Consider the following 14986-nt stretch of genomic DNA (forward strand, 5'->3'; position numbering starts at 1 on the left):
AGAGGGTCAGGACTGAGGGAGTGCCGTACTGTCAGAGGGTCAGTACTGAGGGAGTGCCGTACTGTCAGAGGGTCAGTACTGAGGGAGTGCCGTACTGTCAGAGGGTCAGTACTGAGGGAGTGCCGCACTGTCAGAGGGTCAGTACTGAGGGAGTGCTGCACTGTCAGAGGGTCAGGACTGAGGGAGTGCCGCACTGTCAGAGGGTCAGTACTGAGGGAGTGCCGCACTGTCAGAGGGTCAGTACTGAGGGAGTGCTGTACTGTCAGAGGGTCAGTACTGAGGGAGTGCCGCACTGTCAGAGGGTCAGTACTGAGGGAGTGCCGCACTGTCAGAGGGTCAGTACTGAGTGAGTGCCGCACTGTCAGAGGGTCAGTACTGATGGAGTGCTGCACTGTCAGAGGGTCAGTACTGAGAGAGTGCCGCACTGTCAGAGGGTCAGTACTGAGGGAGTGCCGCACTGCCAGATGGTCAGGACTGAGGGAGTGCTGCACTGTCAGAGGGTCAGGACTGAAGGAGTGCCGCACTGTCAGAGGGTCAGTACTGAGGGACTGCCGCACTGTCAGAGGGTCAGTACTGAGGGAGTGCTGCACTGTCAGAGGGTCAGCACTGAGGGAGTGCCGCACTGTCAGGGGGTCAGTACTGAGGGAGTGTCGCACTGTCAGAGGATCAGTACTGAGGGAGTGCCTCACTGTCAGAGGGTCAGTACTGAGGGAGTGCTGCACTGTCAGAGGGTCAGCACTGAGGTAGTGCCGCACTGTCAGGGGGTCAGTACTGAGGGAGTGCCGCACTGTCAGGGGGTCAGTACTGAGGGAGTGCTGCACTGTCAGAGGGTCAGTACTGAGGGAGTGCTGCACTGTCAGAGGGTCAGGACTGAAGGAGTGCCGCACTGTCAGAGGGTCAGTACTGAGGGAGTGCTGCAATGTCAGAGGTTCAGTACTGAGGGAGTGCTGCATTGTCAGAGGGTCAGCACTGAGGTAGTGCCGCACTGTCAGAAGGTCAGTACTGAGGGAGTGCTGCACTGTCAGAGGATCAGTACTGAGGGAGTGCCGCACTGTCAGGGGGTCAGTACTGAGGGAGTGCTGCACAGTCAGAGAGTCAGTATTGAGGGAGCGCTGCACTGTCAGAGAGTCAGTACTGAGAGAGTACCGCACTGTCAGAGGGTCAGTACTGAGGGAGTGCTGCACTGTCAGAGGGTCAGTACTGAGGGAGTGCCGCACTGTCAGAAGGTCAGTACTGAGGGAGTGCCGCACTGTCAGAGAGTCAGTACTGAGCGAGTGCTGCACTGTCAGAGGGTCCGTACTGAGCGAGTGCTGCACTGTCAGAAGGTCAGTACTGAGGGAGTGCAGCACTGTCAGAGGGTCAGTACTGAGGGAGTGCTGCATTGTCAGAGGGTCAGTACTGAGGGAGTGCTGCACTGTCACAGGGTCAGTACTGAGGGCGTGCTGCATTGTCAGAGGGTCAGTACTGAGGGAGTGCTGCACTGTCAGAGGGTCAGTACGGAGGGAGTGCCGCACTGTCAGACGGTCAGTACTGAGGGAGTGCTGCACTGTCAGAGGGTCAGTACGGAGGGAGTGCTGCACTGTCAGAGGGTCAGTACTGAGGGAGTGCCGCACTGTCAGTGGGTCAATACTGAAGGAGTGCCGCACTGTCAGAGGGTCAGTACGGAGGGAGTGCTGCACTGTCAGAGGGTCAGTACTGAGGGAGTGCCGCACTGTCAGTGGGTCAATACTGAGGGAGTGCTGCACTGTCAGAGGGTCAGTACTGAGGGAGTGCTGCACTGTCAGAGGGTCAGTACTGAGGGAGTGCTGCACTGTCAGAAGGTCAGTACTGAGGGAGTGCTGCACTGTCAGAAGGTCAGTACTGAGGGAGTGCTGCACTGTCAGAAGGTCAGTACTGAGGGAGTGCTGCACTGTCAGAGGGTCAGTACTGAGGGAGTGCTGCATTGTCAGAGGGTCAGTACTGAGGGAGTGCTGCACTGTCAGAGGGTAGGTACTGAGGGGGTGCTGCATTGTCAGAGGGTCAGTACTGAGGGAGTGCTGCACTGTCAGAGGGTCAGTACTGAGGGAGTGCCGCACTATCAGAGAGTCAGTACTGAGGGAGTGCTGCACTGTCAGAGGGTCAGTACTGAGGGAGTGCCGCACTGTCAGAGGGTCAGTACTGAGGGAGTGTCGCACTGTCAGAGGGTCAGTACTGAGGGAGTGGTGCACTGTCAGAGGGTCAGTACTGAGGGAGTGCTGCACTGTCAGAGGGTCAGTACTGAGGGAGTGTCGCACTGTCAGAGGGTCAGTACTGAGGGAGTGCCGCACTTTCAGAGGGTCAGTACTGAGGGAGTGCCGCACTGTCAGAGGGTCAGTTCTGAGGGAGTGCCGCACTGTCAGAGGGTCAGTACTGAGGGAGTGCCGCACTGTCAGAGGGTCAGTACTGAGGGAGTGCCGCACTGTCAGAGGGTCAGTACTGAGGGAGTGCTGCACTGTCAGAAGGTCAGTACTGAGGGAGTGCTGCACTGTCAGAAGGTCAGTACTGAGGGAGTGCTGCACTGTCAGAAGGTCAGTACTGAGGGAGTGCTGCACTGTCAGTGGGTCAGTACTGAGGGAGTGCCGCACTGTCAGAGGGTCAGTACTGAGGGAGTGCCGCACTGTCAGAAGGTCAGTACTGAGGGAGTGCTGCACTGTCAGTGGGTCAGTACTGAGGGAGTGCCGCACTGTCAGAGGGTCAGTACTGAGGGAGTGCTGCTCTGTCAGTGGGTCAGTGCTGAGGGAGTGCTGCACTGTCAGTGGGTCTGCACTGACAGACACAATGTGAAGGAGTACAGGGTGAAGGTAGATGAATGGCACTGGGTCACGATGAGGCGAACGGCCTCCTTCTGCACCGTAACAATTCTGTGATTCATTCTGCGAGACATTCGGGTAATATGGGGAAATGCCAGTTGTTATTTACACTAAAGGTGTTTCCACACTGCACGTTGTTCTTGTATGAATGCAGGTTGTTGTTTAACAGTCCCCAGTAAAGCTTTCTGTCTGATCAAGGCTGCCTGGGCTAGAAACAAGGTTGCTGACCATCATCCAGTTACTTCACGGGTAAGAAGGACATCAGGTGATGCCCTCCACTGTTGAACAGTCTAGAATCTGGCCATGTATGATACAGGGACCAGAACGGTATACTGTGCTCCAGGTGTGATATGCGGAGCAGAACTGTGCACAGTGCACCAAGTGTGATATGGAGATCAGAACTGTGCACAGCGCTCCAAGTGTGATATGGAGATCAGAACTGTGCACAGCGCTCCAAGTGTGATATGGAGATCAGAACTGTGCACAGTGCACAAAGTGTGATATGGAGATCAGAACTGTACACAGTGCTCCAAGTGTGATATGGAGATCAGAACTGTGCACAGCGCTCCAAGTGTGATATGGAGATCAGAACTGTGCACAGTGCACAAAGTGTGATATGGAGATCAGAACTGTACACAGCGCTCCAAGTGTGATATGGAGATCAGAACTGTGCACAGTGCTCCAAGTGTGATATGGAGATCAGAACTGTACACAGCGCACCAAGTGTGATATGGAGATCAGAACTGTACACAGTGCACGAAGTGTGATATGGAGATCAGAACTGTACACAGTGCACGAAGTGTGATATGGAGATCAGAACTGTGCACAGTGCTCCAAGTGTGATATGGAGACCAGAACTGTACACAGCGCTCCAAGTGTGATATGGAGACCAGAACTGTGCACAGTGCTCCAAGTGTGATATGGAGATCAGAACTGTACACAGTGCACGAAGTGTGATATGGAGATCAGAACTGTGCACAGTGCTCCAAGTGTGATATGGAGACCAGAACTGTGCACAGTGCTCCAAGTGTGATATGGAGATCAGAACTGTGCACAGTGCACCAAGTGTGATATGGAGATCAGAACTGTGCACAGTGCTCCAAGTGTGATATGGAGATCAGAACTGTACACAGTGCACGAAGTGTGATATGGAGATCAGAACTGTGCACAGTGCTCCAAGTGTGATATGGAGACCAGAACTGTGCACAGTGCTCCAAGTGTGATATGGAGATCAGAACTGTACACAGCGCACCAAGTGTGATATGGAGATCAGAACTGTACACAGTGCACGAAGTGTGATATGGAGACCAGAACTGTGCACAGTGCTCCAAGTGTGATATGGAGATCAGAACTGTACACAGTGCACGAAGTGTGATATGGAGATCAGAACTGTGCACAGTGCTCCAAGTGTGATATGGAGACCAGAACTGTACACAGCGCTCCAAGTGTGATATGGAGATCAGAGCTGTGCACAGTGCTCCAAGTGTGATATGGAGACCAGAACTGTGCACAGTGCTCCAAGTGTGATATGGAGATCAGAACTGTGCACAATGCTCCAAGTGTGATATGGAGATCAGAACTGTGCACAGTGCTCCAAGTGTGATATGGAGATCAGAACTGTACACAGTGCACGAAGTGTGATATGGAGATCAGAACTGTACACAGTGCACGAAGTGTGATATGGAGATCAGAACTGTGCACAGTGCTCCAAGTGTGATATGGAGACCAGAACTGTACACAGCGCTCCAAGTGTGATATGGAGATCAGAGCTGTGCACAGTGCTCCAAGTGTGATATGGAGACCAGAACTGTGCACAGTGCTCCAAGTGTGATATGGAGATCAGAACTGTGCACAATGCTCCAAGTGTGATATGGAGATCAGAACTGTGCACAGTGCTCCAAGTGTGATATGGAGATCAGAACTGTACACAGTGCACGAAGTGTGATATGGAGATCAGAACTGTGCACAGTGCTCCAAGTGTGATATGGAGACCAGAACTGTACACAGCGCTCCAAGTGTGATATGGAGATCAGAACTGTGCACAGTGCTCCAAGTGTGATATGGAGATCAGTGTACACAGTGCACGAAGTGTGATATGGAGATCAGAACTGTGCACAGCGCTCCAAGTGTGATATGGAGACCAGAACTGTACACAGCGCTCCAAGTGTGATATGGAGATCAGAGCTGTGCACAGTGCACCAAGTGTGATATGGAGATCAGAACTGTGCACAGTGCACCAAGTGTGATATGGAGATCAGAACTGTGCACAGTGCACCAAGTGTGATATGGAGATCAGAAATGTGCACAGTGCACCAAGTGTGATATGGAGATCAGAACTGTACACAGTGCACGAAGTGTGATATGGAGATCAGAACTGTGCACAGTGCTCCAAGTGTGATATGGAGATCAGAACTGTGCACAGTGCTCCAAGTGTGATATGGAGATCAGAACTGTGCACAGTGCACGAAGTGTGATATAGAGATCAGAGCTGTGCACAGTGCACCAAGTGTGATATGGAGATCAGAACTGTACACAGTGCTCCAAGTGTGATATGGAGACCAGAACTGTACACAGTGCTCCAAGTGTGATATGGAGACCAAAACCATGCACAGAAGTACGATATAATCAAATGTTGATACCATTTTAACAAAATGTCTTTGCTTTTCAATCTTTGAGTTGCTTAGTTATGGCCAACCTCATGTCTTCAAGGTTTCAGTGTGTGGCAGTGTGGCAGTCCCGGGCACGGACTCCATTCACCTGAAATTGCCGCTTTGTTTAAACGGGCATCCAATTAGTATCCAAGGTTTGCTCAGACATGCGAAACAAGGCGTCAAATCATCACCTTCCACAGTCGCGTCTGAATAGTTCTGCTAATTATTGGGACAGAATCCTGAAAAATAGTCTGCAGAGCAGCTGTGACCAGACAGTTCCACGGCAATTATCCCGGCGGGCGGGGGGGGGGGGGGGGGGGGGGGGATGTGAGGAATGACAAGCAGTGACCCAGTCCATGAGCCAAGTTGTCTTTAGCCAAAACCCTCCAGAGATAGATGTCAAGAGGGATATTTTCTTCCTTGCAATATTTTCTGCCATTGATTCATCATATTTTCAGCCAGAAACACTGCATTGTGCTCATAAAAACAGGAAGTTCTCAGCACCATCTGTGGAGGGACGTACAGAGTCACTCTGGAATCCTCTCTTGTGCAGTGGACAGAGTCAATTCTGCCCCTTGCCCCCTCACAGTGTTAGCCATGGCCCAGTGGGTTGTGCTCTTGCCTCTGAGTTAGCAGGTTAAGGGTTCAAGTCCTACTCCAGGGAGTTGAGCTTTCAGTCCTGATATTCCAGCGCTGCGCTGTCGGAGGTTGAAAGCATAGAACATACAGTGCAGAAGGAGGCCATTCGGCCCATCAAGTCTGCACCGACCCACTTAAGCCCTCACTTCCACCCTATCCCAATAACCCCTCCGAACCTTTGTTTGGTCACTAAGGGCAATTTAGCATGGCCAATCCACCTAACCTGCACGTCGTTGGACTGTGGGAGGAAACCGGAGCACCCGGAGGAAACCCATGCAGACACGGGGAGAACGTGCAGACTCCGCACAGACAGTGACCCAGCGGGGAATCGAACCTGGGACCCTGGCGCTGTGAAACCGCAGTGCTATCCACTTGTGCTACCCGTGCCGCCCAATTCAAGCTTAGCTTGATCTCCAAGTTCCGAAGATGTGAATTCATTTTATTTGGAATTCAAATCCTGGAGCACAAGCGAGGAAACCAAACATAAACCCAGACTCTTGGTGTGCTTCTTGGATGAGGTATCAAACCAAGGTTCTGTTTGAGGCAGCCATAAAAGATCCCATGGCCGCAATTTGGAATTTGCAGGGCGGCACAGTGGTTAGCACTGGGGCTGGTTTAGCACATTGGGCTAAACAGCTGGCTTGCAATGCAGAACAAGGCCAGCCGCGCGGGTTCAATTCCCGTAACAGCCTCCCCGAACAGGCGCCGGAATATGGCGACTAGGGGCTTTTCACAGTAACTTCATTGAAGCCTACTTGTGACAATAAGGAATTATTATATTATTATTATTATTATGGCACTGCTGCCTCACAGCGCCAGGGACCCGGGTTAAATTCCGGCCTTGGGTGACTCCGGGTGCTCCGGTTTCCTCCCACAGTTCAAAGGTGAACAGGTTGGGTGGATTTTATTGTGTCTAATTCCACCTTCCAGCTCTCAGTCTGTAGCCATGTGGGTAACAGCACCTCCAGCACAAATCTGGTGTTCGTGATTAATACGGGGATTTCTTGATCAATAAGGGGATCAGGGGTTATGGGGAGAAGGCAGGAGAATGGGGATGAGGAACGTATCAACCATGATCGATGGGCCGAATGGCCTAATTCTGCTCCTATATATCTTTTGGTCTTATGGAGATTGTGAAAGGTGCTATAGAAATAAAACTCTCCAATTACCCAATTGCTCTGCACAAATTATCTGCCGTGTCTGGCGGCAATAGCGGATTTTGAAACGGGGGTCTGTTGGTGAAAAGTTTATAATCCCTCTTTCCCCCAAGTATATGTAGGTCCAATAGAACAGAAAGCCCTTTGCTTCACTGGTAAATTCATTGCTGAAACTAATCCATCCCAGATGATGCATTTCTCCCTTCGAACCACATCTCCCTGATTCACCATTGCCCATCGTCTCTCACCTTGGCGGGTATTCGTCCAGGATTCTCAATTTAACAAAAACTTGGGTGGTGAATTGGGGCTGAACTTTTAATTTTGATCTTCATTTCAGACTCAGGAAGAATTCTTTAAAAATCTTCCGCAGGATGTGGGCATCGGTGGCCGGGCCCAGCATTTATTGCCCATCCCTAATTGCCCCTTGAGAAGGTGGTGGTGAGCTGCCTTCCTGAACCTCTGCAGTCCATGTGGTGTGGGTACACCCACAGTGCTGTTAGGGAGGGAGCTTGAGGGTTTTGACCCAGCGACTGTGAAGGAACGGCCAATATATTTCCAAGTCAGGAGGGTGAGTGGTTGCGAGGGGAACGTACAGAGTAGTGACGTTCCCATGTGTCTGCTGCCCTTGTCCTTCTAGGTGGCAGAGGTCCTGGGTTTGGAAGGTGTTGCCTAAGGAACCTTGGTGAGCGCATCTTGTGGATGGGACACACGGCTGCCACAGTGCGTCAGTGGTGGGAGGGAGTGGATGTTTAAGGTGATGAAAGGGGTGCCATGGATTGTGCCAAGCGTCTTGAGTGTTATTCCCAGATATATTCTGCCCCATTCCCTGATGGGATCCAAGTCAGACTGACCACCCACTCCCAGTCTGGACGTGACCACTCTCAGTGTGAAACACTACTTCAGCCATTTGTTGGACCTGCGATCCAGCTTCCTCCAGGAGGCAATCAGGTCGTCAGCTCCCTTTTTGGGGGTGATAGCAGGGTCAGAAAGCCAGGTCAGGTAGCAAGGCTGCATTCTGATCCGAGGCCTGGTCAGGGTCAGAGGCTAAATGGGGGCCTGGCCAGATTGGAAATACAATCAGGATGCGACAGACACCGAGGGGGGTTGGATGTGTGTTAAAAGTTGTGAAACGGTAGAAAGTTAAAATAGAAATAGTCAGATGCTCTCGGAGGGAAGTTGCTAGGTGGTCGCTAATGTCTTTTGAACCAATCGGTGAAAGTGGATCCAATCTGGTATCTAGATTAAACGCTCGCCCATGATTGCTGCACATTCCAATATTTCTCATCAAGGGTTGGGGGGAGAAAGGGATTCTTCAGGAGGAAATACAGGAATTTACCTGGGGTGCTTTGTGACGTTACCGGGAGATTGGACAGAGAATTCTGGTCGCTTACAGGCCATCGGCATATCGAAAAAAGGTGCCTCCAGCCTCCCTACACTCTGAGGTATTTGTGCAAGCAGAGATGGAAATAAGAGTGACTACACTGGTGCTGAAATCACTGAGTCAGTGCAAATAGTGAAGGACGCGTCTGTTAATTAAGTGACCGGCAGCTCCCCCTATAGGAGACAACATTAATAACCACGGACAAATCCAACAACCACAGTTGGGAGGCAGGTTTGCGGCAGATCTGTCGCAACCTGGTCGCTGTCTGTGTTCCTCCTGCTGTTATAAACATTGAGGGGCTGGAACCGGCGTAAACCCCTCCCTGGGCTGTATGTTTGACGTGAAATTAATACTGCAAACTCAACCTGTAATCAAGGCTCCTCACTACATTCACAGAGTGCCACCTACTGTAATGAAATAAATTTCATTGCACTTTATGTCATCTCAAATTGAAACAGTAACGCAATGTACTTAAAAAAAACAAAAATGTAGAGTACCCAATTCATTTTTTCCAATTAAGGACAATTTAGCGTGGCCAATCCACCTACCCTGCACATCTTTGGGTTGTGGGGGTGAGACCCACGCAGACACGGGGAGAATGTGCAAACTCCACACGGACAGTGACCTGGGGCTGGGATCGAACCCGGGTCCTCGGCACCGTGAGGCAGCAGTGCTAACCGCTGCATCACCGTGCCGCCCTCTCTTAGCAATTGTTTTAACCAACATCTCCCATTGCCTCCACATTGCCGTACACGTGTAAATACGCACAGAGGGTGGCATGGTGAATATTGTCCCGGACTTGCTGCATTTGGACAGGGGCTGCTTCAGTATCTGAGGAGTCGCGAATGGTGCTGAACTCTGTGCAGTCATCCGCAAACATCCCCACTTCTGACCTTATAATGGAAGGCAGGTCATTGATGAAGCAGCTGAAAATGGTTGGGTCTAGGACACTACCCTGAGGAACTGTTGAGGGGTTGAGGATAGTTATGAGCGGTGTGGGAGGGGCCCAGCCAATCAAGTCCATATATTCTGGTCCTGCCCGAAGTTGGAGAAATATTGGGGATTGTTTTTCAGCACCATGTCCGAGGTTCTGCCTCTGGAATTGGAGCCGGGTCCCTTGGAGGGGGAGGGGTGCCATATTCGGGGTGTCAGACCTGCCTGAGCTACAGACAGGCGAGGGCGCAGGCGTTTTAGCCTTCGCCTCATTGATCGCTCGCAGGCAGGTCCTGTTGGGGTGGAGGTCAGCTTCTCCCCCCAGTCCCTCGGCGCGGCGGGGGGACCTAATGGAGTGCCTGCAATTTTTTATTCTTTCACAGGATGTTGGGCATCGGCAAGGCCAGCATTTGTTGCACATCCCTAATTGCCACTGAGTGGCATATTTCAAGAGTCAGCCACGTTGTTGTGGTTTTGGCATCACATGTAGGCCAGACCAGGCAATGTCTGCAGATTTCCATCCCTATAGGGCCGAATTTGGATGGGTTTTTAGCACAATCGATAATGGTTTCATGGACTCCTAATTCCAGATTTCTTTATTTTATTGAATTCAAATTTCACCTTCTGCCAAGGTGGGATTTGAACCCGCGTCCCCGGGGTGTCTGGATTACTAGTCCAGTGACAATACCACTACGCCACCTATTTGGAGACGGTGAAATTTGCTCTGAGGGGTAGATGAGGGGTTCCACCAGAGGTGGGGCTTGTTTGTTTTACATTTTGGAGACCTGGTTGCTGTCAAGGGGTATGTGTGTGTGTGTGTGTGTGTGTGTGTGTGGTGGTGGTGGTGGTGGTGGTGGTGGTGGGGTGGGGATAAAGATGTTCCTTTATCGCATGCGTCTCTAATTTCCTGACCATAGGCTGCCTTTCAGGTAGCACAGTGGTTAGCACAGTGGCTTCACAGCACCAGGGTCCCAGGTTCAATTCCCGGCTTGGGTCACTGTCTGTGCGGAGTCTGCACGTTCTCCCCATGACTGCGTAGGTTTCCTCCGGGTGCTCCGGTTTCTTCCCACAAGTCCCAAACGAGGGTAATTTGGACATTCTGAATTCTCCCTCGAGTACCCGAACAGGCGCCGGAGTGTGGCGACTAGGAGATTTTCACAGTAACTTCATTGCAGTGTTTGTTATTATTGAGGGGGGGGGAGCTGACTGGTGGTGATTTCACCTGAGGGTCACCACACCTCAGGCAAGGGGGCAAAGTTGAGAAGGCGGGGCCTTCATGAATAACCTCAGCGGGTACGGGGATTGAACCCACGCCGCTGGCCTCGCTCTGCGTCACGAACCAGCCGTCCAACCGACTTGAGCTAAACCAGCCCTATTGGATACTTAACTAGAAACCTTCTTAACTGCACCCTGTGTGCCACCTATGCCCAGGAATTTACCTCTCTCACACTGAAACACTGAGTAGTTGATGCTTTAACTACAGGAGGATTGATTGCCCCGAGAATCTGCTCCAGAATCAATCCCCTTACATTCCTGATCATTTTATACATGCCAATGCCTCAGAATTACAAATATTTGGTTAAAAAAAGAGGTTGGATAAAACAGTTTTCACGGAAGAAAATGGCTTCTTCTACTTCTTAAACAACGTGGTCTAGGAAAATGTATTTCCTTGGTCCCAAATGTTGGGTTGCAAATCACCATATTCAGGGAATCAGTCTTCCCGAAGAACAAAGAAATCCTTTCTACGACCTTCCGTCACTGTCGCTGGGTGAAAATCCTGGATCTGCCTCCCTAACTGCAGCGTGGGCGTACCTACACCGCATGGACGGCAGTGGTTCAAGGAGGGGGGTGAAGGGGCAAATTCAGGGATGGGCAAAAAGCGCTGGCATCACCAGCCACACCCTCATGTCCAGAGTGAATATTACATTTTGATTTCAATGGGTTAATGTTGAGTCGGGGCCAGGCCCAAAGGGGAGGTAACAGCAACACGTTAAACAGAGCGCTTCAGGAGAGGATAAAACATCTTTAAAATCATAGTGTTGCTATGACTACAACCACGTAGCCTAAACTGTGAGACACATCAATTCTACATTTATTCAAAATAAACTCAAATTAGCACCTTGGATTTAAAAAAAAAAACTTAATTCCAGATTCTACCGAGAGCGCGATTTCATTCTTGTGCTCTACATGTATCTGACTACGGGGTAGTTTATGAGAAAACACCAATTTATGGCAACACGAGTTATTACGTTCACAGTGGCCCAAGTATTCCCGCGCGAGCCAGCACGTTGATATGTGTTTAAGGGTCTTCCTTCCTGTCTGCCCGCGAGCGCGTCGGCACCGTCACCAGATTCCGTCTCTACCACCCGCCATCCTGCCGCCGCGGCGCCGCACTCACCTCTGACTTCGGCGGAGAACTGAGCCGAGTGCCTGGTCACGAAAAGCCGTAGCTGGTGATCGAGGTTTAAAGGACGTGAGGTCCACATCCCAGGAACGAATGCCTGTGTTGGCGGAGGTGGGCAGAGGGGGAGGGGGGGGGGGGAAAGAGAGGGGGGGTGGATAGAAAGAAGAGAACAGTCAGTTAGTCACTCTTAGCTTGGAGACCAGAGTCGTAACACAATGGGCTGGTTCTCCGATTTTGAGGCTATGTCCGGAGGAAGTGTCCAGTTCTATGATGAAATAAATCGTCGCGGGCCCCAGCACCGACTGTCTGACCGGTGAGGAGCTAGCACCCGCTCCATGTGAAACACACGGCCTTTACGAAATAAACGGCCGGAGAATTGCCGGGTCCTTGGCCACGCATGCGCACGGCGACGACCTGTAGCGGTGACGCCGTACAACATGGCGCCGGCTGTGCGGGGACCCGTCCTGCCAGATAGTACCCCCCCTGGACACCGCCTCGCCAACCCCCCCCCCCCCCCCCCCCCGGGACGATCCCCCACCAGTTCCCCCAGCCCTCGCCGAAGCCCCCCCCCCCCCCGGCCGTGGTACAGCTCCTCCCCCTAACTGGCGGCCGCCTCGCCGGGTTCACGAAAACTGAGAGCACATGTGACCCGCACCGTCGGGAACGCGGCCCATCGGCGGCGGGGCATCGGGGGAGGGCCTTCCGGTGACGTCCTGAGGCCGCCCCAACGGCCTGCGGCGTACTCCCCGATGATGCCGTTTTGGAGGGGGCGGAGCGTCCAAAATCAGGCTCCGCCCCTGAACCGGTCGTAAACAGGAATTCTCCGCCCGATCGGCGATTACGAAATCGGCATTAGGGAACAGGATCCCGCCCAAGGTGTCAGTTTGGCTCATTGAGCAGCAACTGTCAAGCTATTTCGGGCAGAAATGAGGAGGAATCTCTTCTCTCAGAGGGTAGTGAATCTGAGGATTTCTTTACCACTGAGGCTGGGTCCTCACGTAGGTTCAAGGCTGAGAGAGGCAGATTTTTAATCAGTGAGGGAATCGAGGGTTATGGGGACAAGGCGGGAAAGTGGAGTTAAGGATTATCACAGCAGGTCAGTCATGATCTCATTGAATGGCGGAGCAGACTCGATGGGCCGAGTGGCTTACTCCTGCTTCTATGTCTTATGGTCACCCCAGCCTCGAGCTCAGAAGGACACCCCTAACCTCGCTGGACACTTTGAGGCAGCGCTGGAGGCGTACTGCATTTTTGGAGGTGCTTTTGGAGTATGTCTCTCCTGTCTCTCAATGACCCCTGGCACTGTGACCGGAGCCATATTTCCCAATCAACCCTCACCATCAAATTATGGATTGAGCCAGTCATATATCTCCTTGATTTTCTGGGATGTTGCTGCGTGCTGCATATCTGCTGGGCCTGTCTCTGTCGGAAGAGCTCCAGCGCTGCAGAATAATTATTTAAATCAGTGCTGTTTAATCCCTTGGGCACCGGCCATATATGGTGAATTAGGAATCCAGGAGTGGGATTCGCAGGTCGCCGGGCGGACACGGCCGGAGAATCCCGCCCGAGGTCAATGGACCCCTCCATTGTCTGCGTCTTGCTCGTGGAGGGCGGGGGGGTGGGTGGGTGGCGGGTGGGGGAATCCAGCCCCCACCAGGTGTTGTGAATCAACCTCACTTCCACACGGACCACAGGGCTAAGTCAGTGTATCTTCATGGGGCTAAAGTTGGGTTTGACGTGAGGCTGAGTGTGTGTGTGTGTGTGTTGGGAGGGGGGGGGGGGGGGTGGTTAGAGGAACAAGATCCAGGCCGGGCTCCCATTCCTGATTACTCTTTTTAATGATTCCTTCTTGGGTGTATCACGGGCAAGGCTATCGTTTATTGCCCCTCCCTAATTGCCCTTGAACGGCCTGGTTTTCTCATGTCGGACAGACCAAGTAAGGGTGGCAGACTTCCTTCCCCGGGGAACATTATTGAACCAGATCGGCTTTAATGACGATCCAAAAATTCCATAATTACTGTTCGTGAGACGATCATTTTATTCCAAATTTAACTATTCCCTGAATTGAAGTTCTGCTAGCTTCCCGTGGGATTTTAAATGGGTGCTTGTTAAGTGAAATGGACATTCTGAATTCTCCCTCAGTGTACCCGAACAGGCGCCGGAGTTTGACGACGAGGGGCTTTTCCCAGTAACTTCATTGCAGTGTTAATGTAAGCCTACTTGTGACAATAATAAAGATCATAAAAGAATTTTAAAAATAAATAAATTTAGGGTACCCAATTAATTCTTTTCCAATTAAGGGGCAATTTAGCGTGGCCAATCCACCTACCCTGCACATCTTTGGGTTGTGGGGGCGAAACCCACACAAACACGGGGAGAATGTGCAAACTCCACACGGACAGTGACCCAGAGCCGGGATCGAACCTGGGACCTCCGCATCGTGAGACTGCAGTGCTAACCACTGCGCCACCGTGCCACCCTATAAAAGATTATTTTAACGCATGTCAGGAGAGCACTAGGTTAGTCAGTCTGTTTGTTAGCCCAGTGACCATTACCACTACGACACCGTTCTACTAAAACCGATGAGGCTGCTTGATTGTGATACCTTATGTGGGCGAATAGCCTTGTCAGCTCTCACTGTTTAGATGTACATGTCTCAGGGGGGGTGTGGGAGTTGCGAGGAAGCAGAGAAGATCTCAGATAACTTAGTGCCGGCCACAGTCATTAACCTCTTGCTCTCTGGAGTCGGTAGATTACGAATTAGGACAGAGGGTCAGTAGGAGACCTGAGCGATCATCGATCCAATTTCAGCTGGTTAAACTGTGAAAGAAGCAGCCCTTTGTGGCGGGTCCCTCCCTGTGCCCGCAGGACGCCCTTGAAGCTGGTACCCTCCCCGACCGCTGGATTAAATGCACAGTCATCCTGCAGCGCTCCTGCCGATTGATTGTGTGTTCTTTACAGACCTTATCGATCGAGAGAGAGAGTGAGATAGC

General features: G+C 51.7%; 1 protein-coding gene across 2 annotated transcripts in view; it reads right to left on the minus strand.

Moving 5' to 3' along the window:
- LOC140404344 (microtubule-associated protein 1A-like) overlaps positions 1-14986 on the minus strand; it is a 197743-nt gene that overhangs the window by 164226 nt on the left and 18531 nt on the right. Inside the window, exons 1-2 of one of the 2 annotated variants that reach the window (XM_072492746.1) lie at positions 14599-14857; positions 11988-12090 (exon numbers count right to left, since the gene is read on the minus strand). In XM_072492746.1, coding sequence (XP_072348847.1) covers positions 11988-12075 — 88 coding nt within the window. In that variant the 5' untranslated portion in view covers positions 12076-12090; positions 14599-14857. Of the gene's footprint in view, positions 1-11987; positions 12091-14598; positions 14858-14986 lie in introns of those variants that run through there. The other variant, XM_072492745.1, reaches the window with a different exon arrangement.

The sequence above is a fragment of the Scyliorhinus torazame genome, chromosome 30 (assembly GCF_047496885.1).
Source record: "Scyliorhinus torazame isolate Kashiwa2021f chromosome 30, sScyTor2.1, whole genome shotgun sequence".
NCBI lineage: Eukaryota > Metazoa > Chordata > Chondrichthyes > Carcharhiniformes > Scyliorhinidae > Scyliorhinus > Scyliorhinus torazame.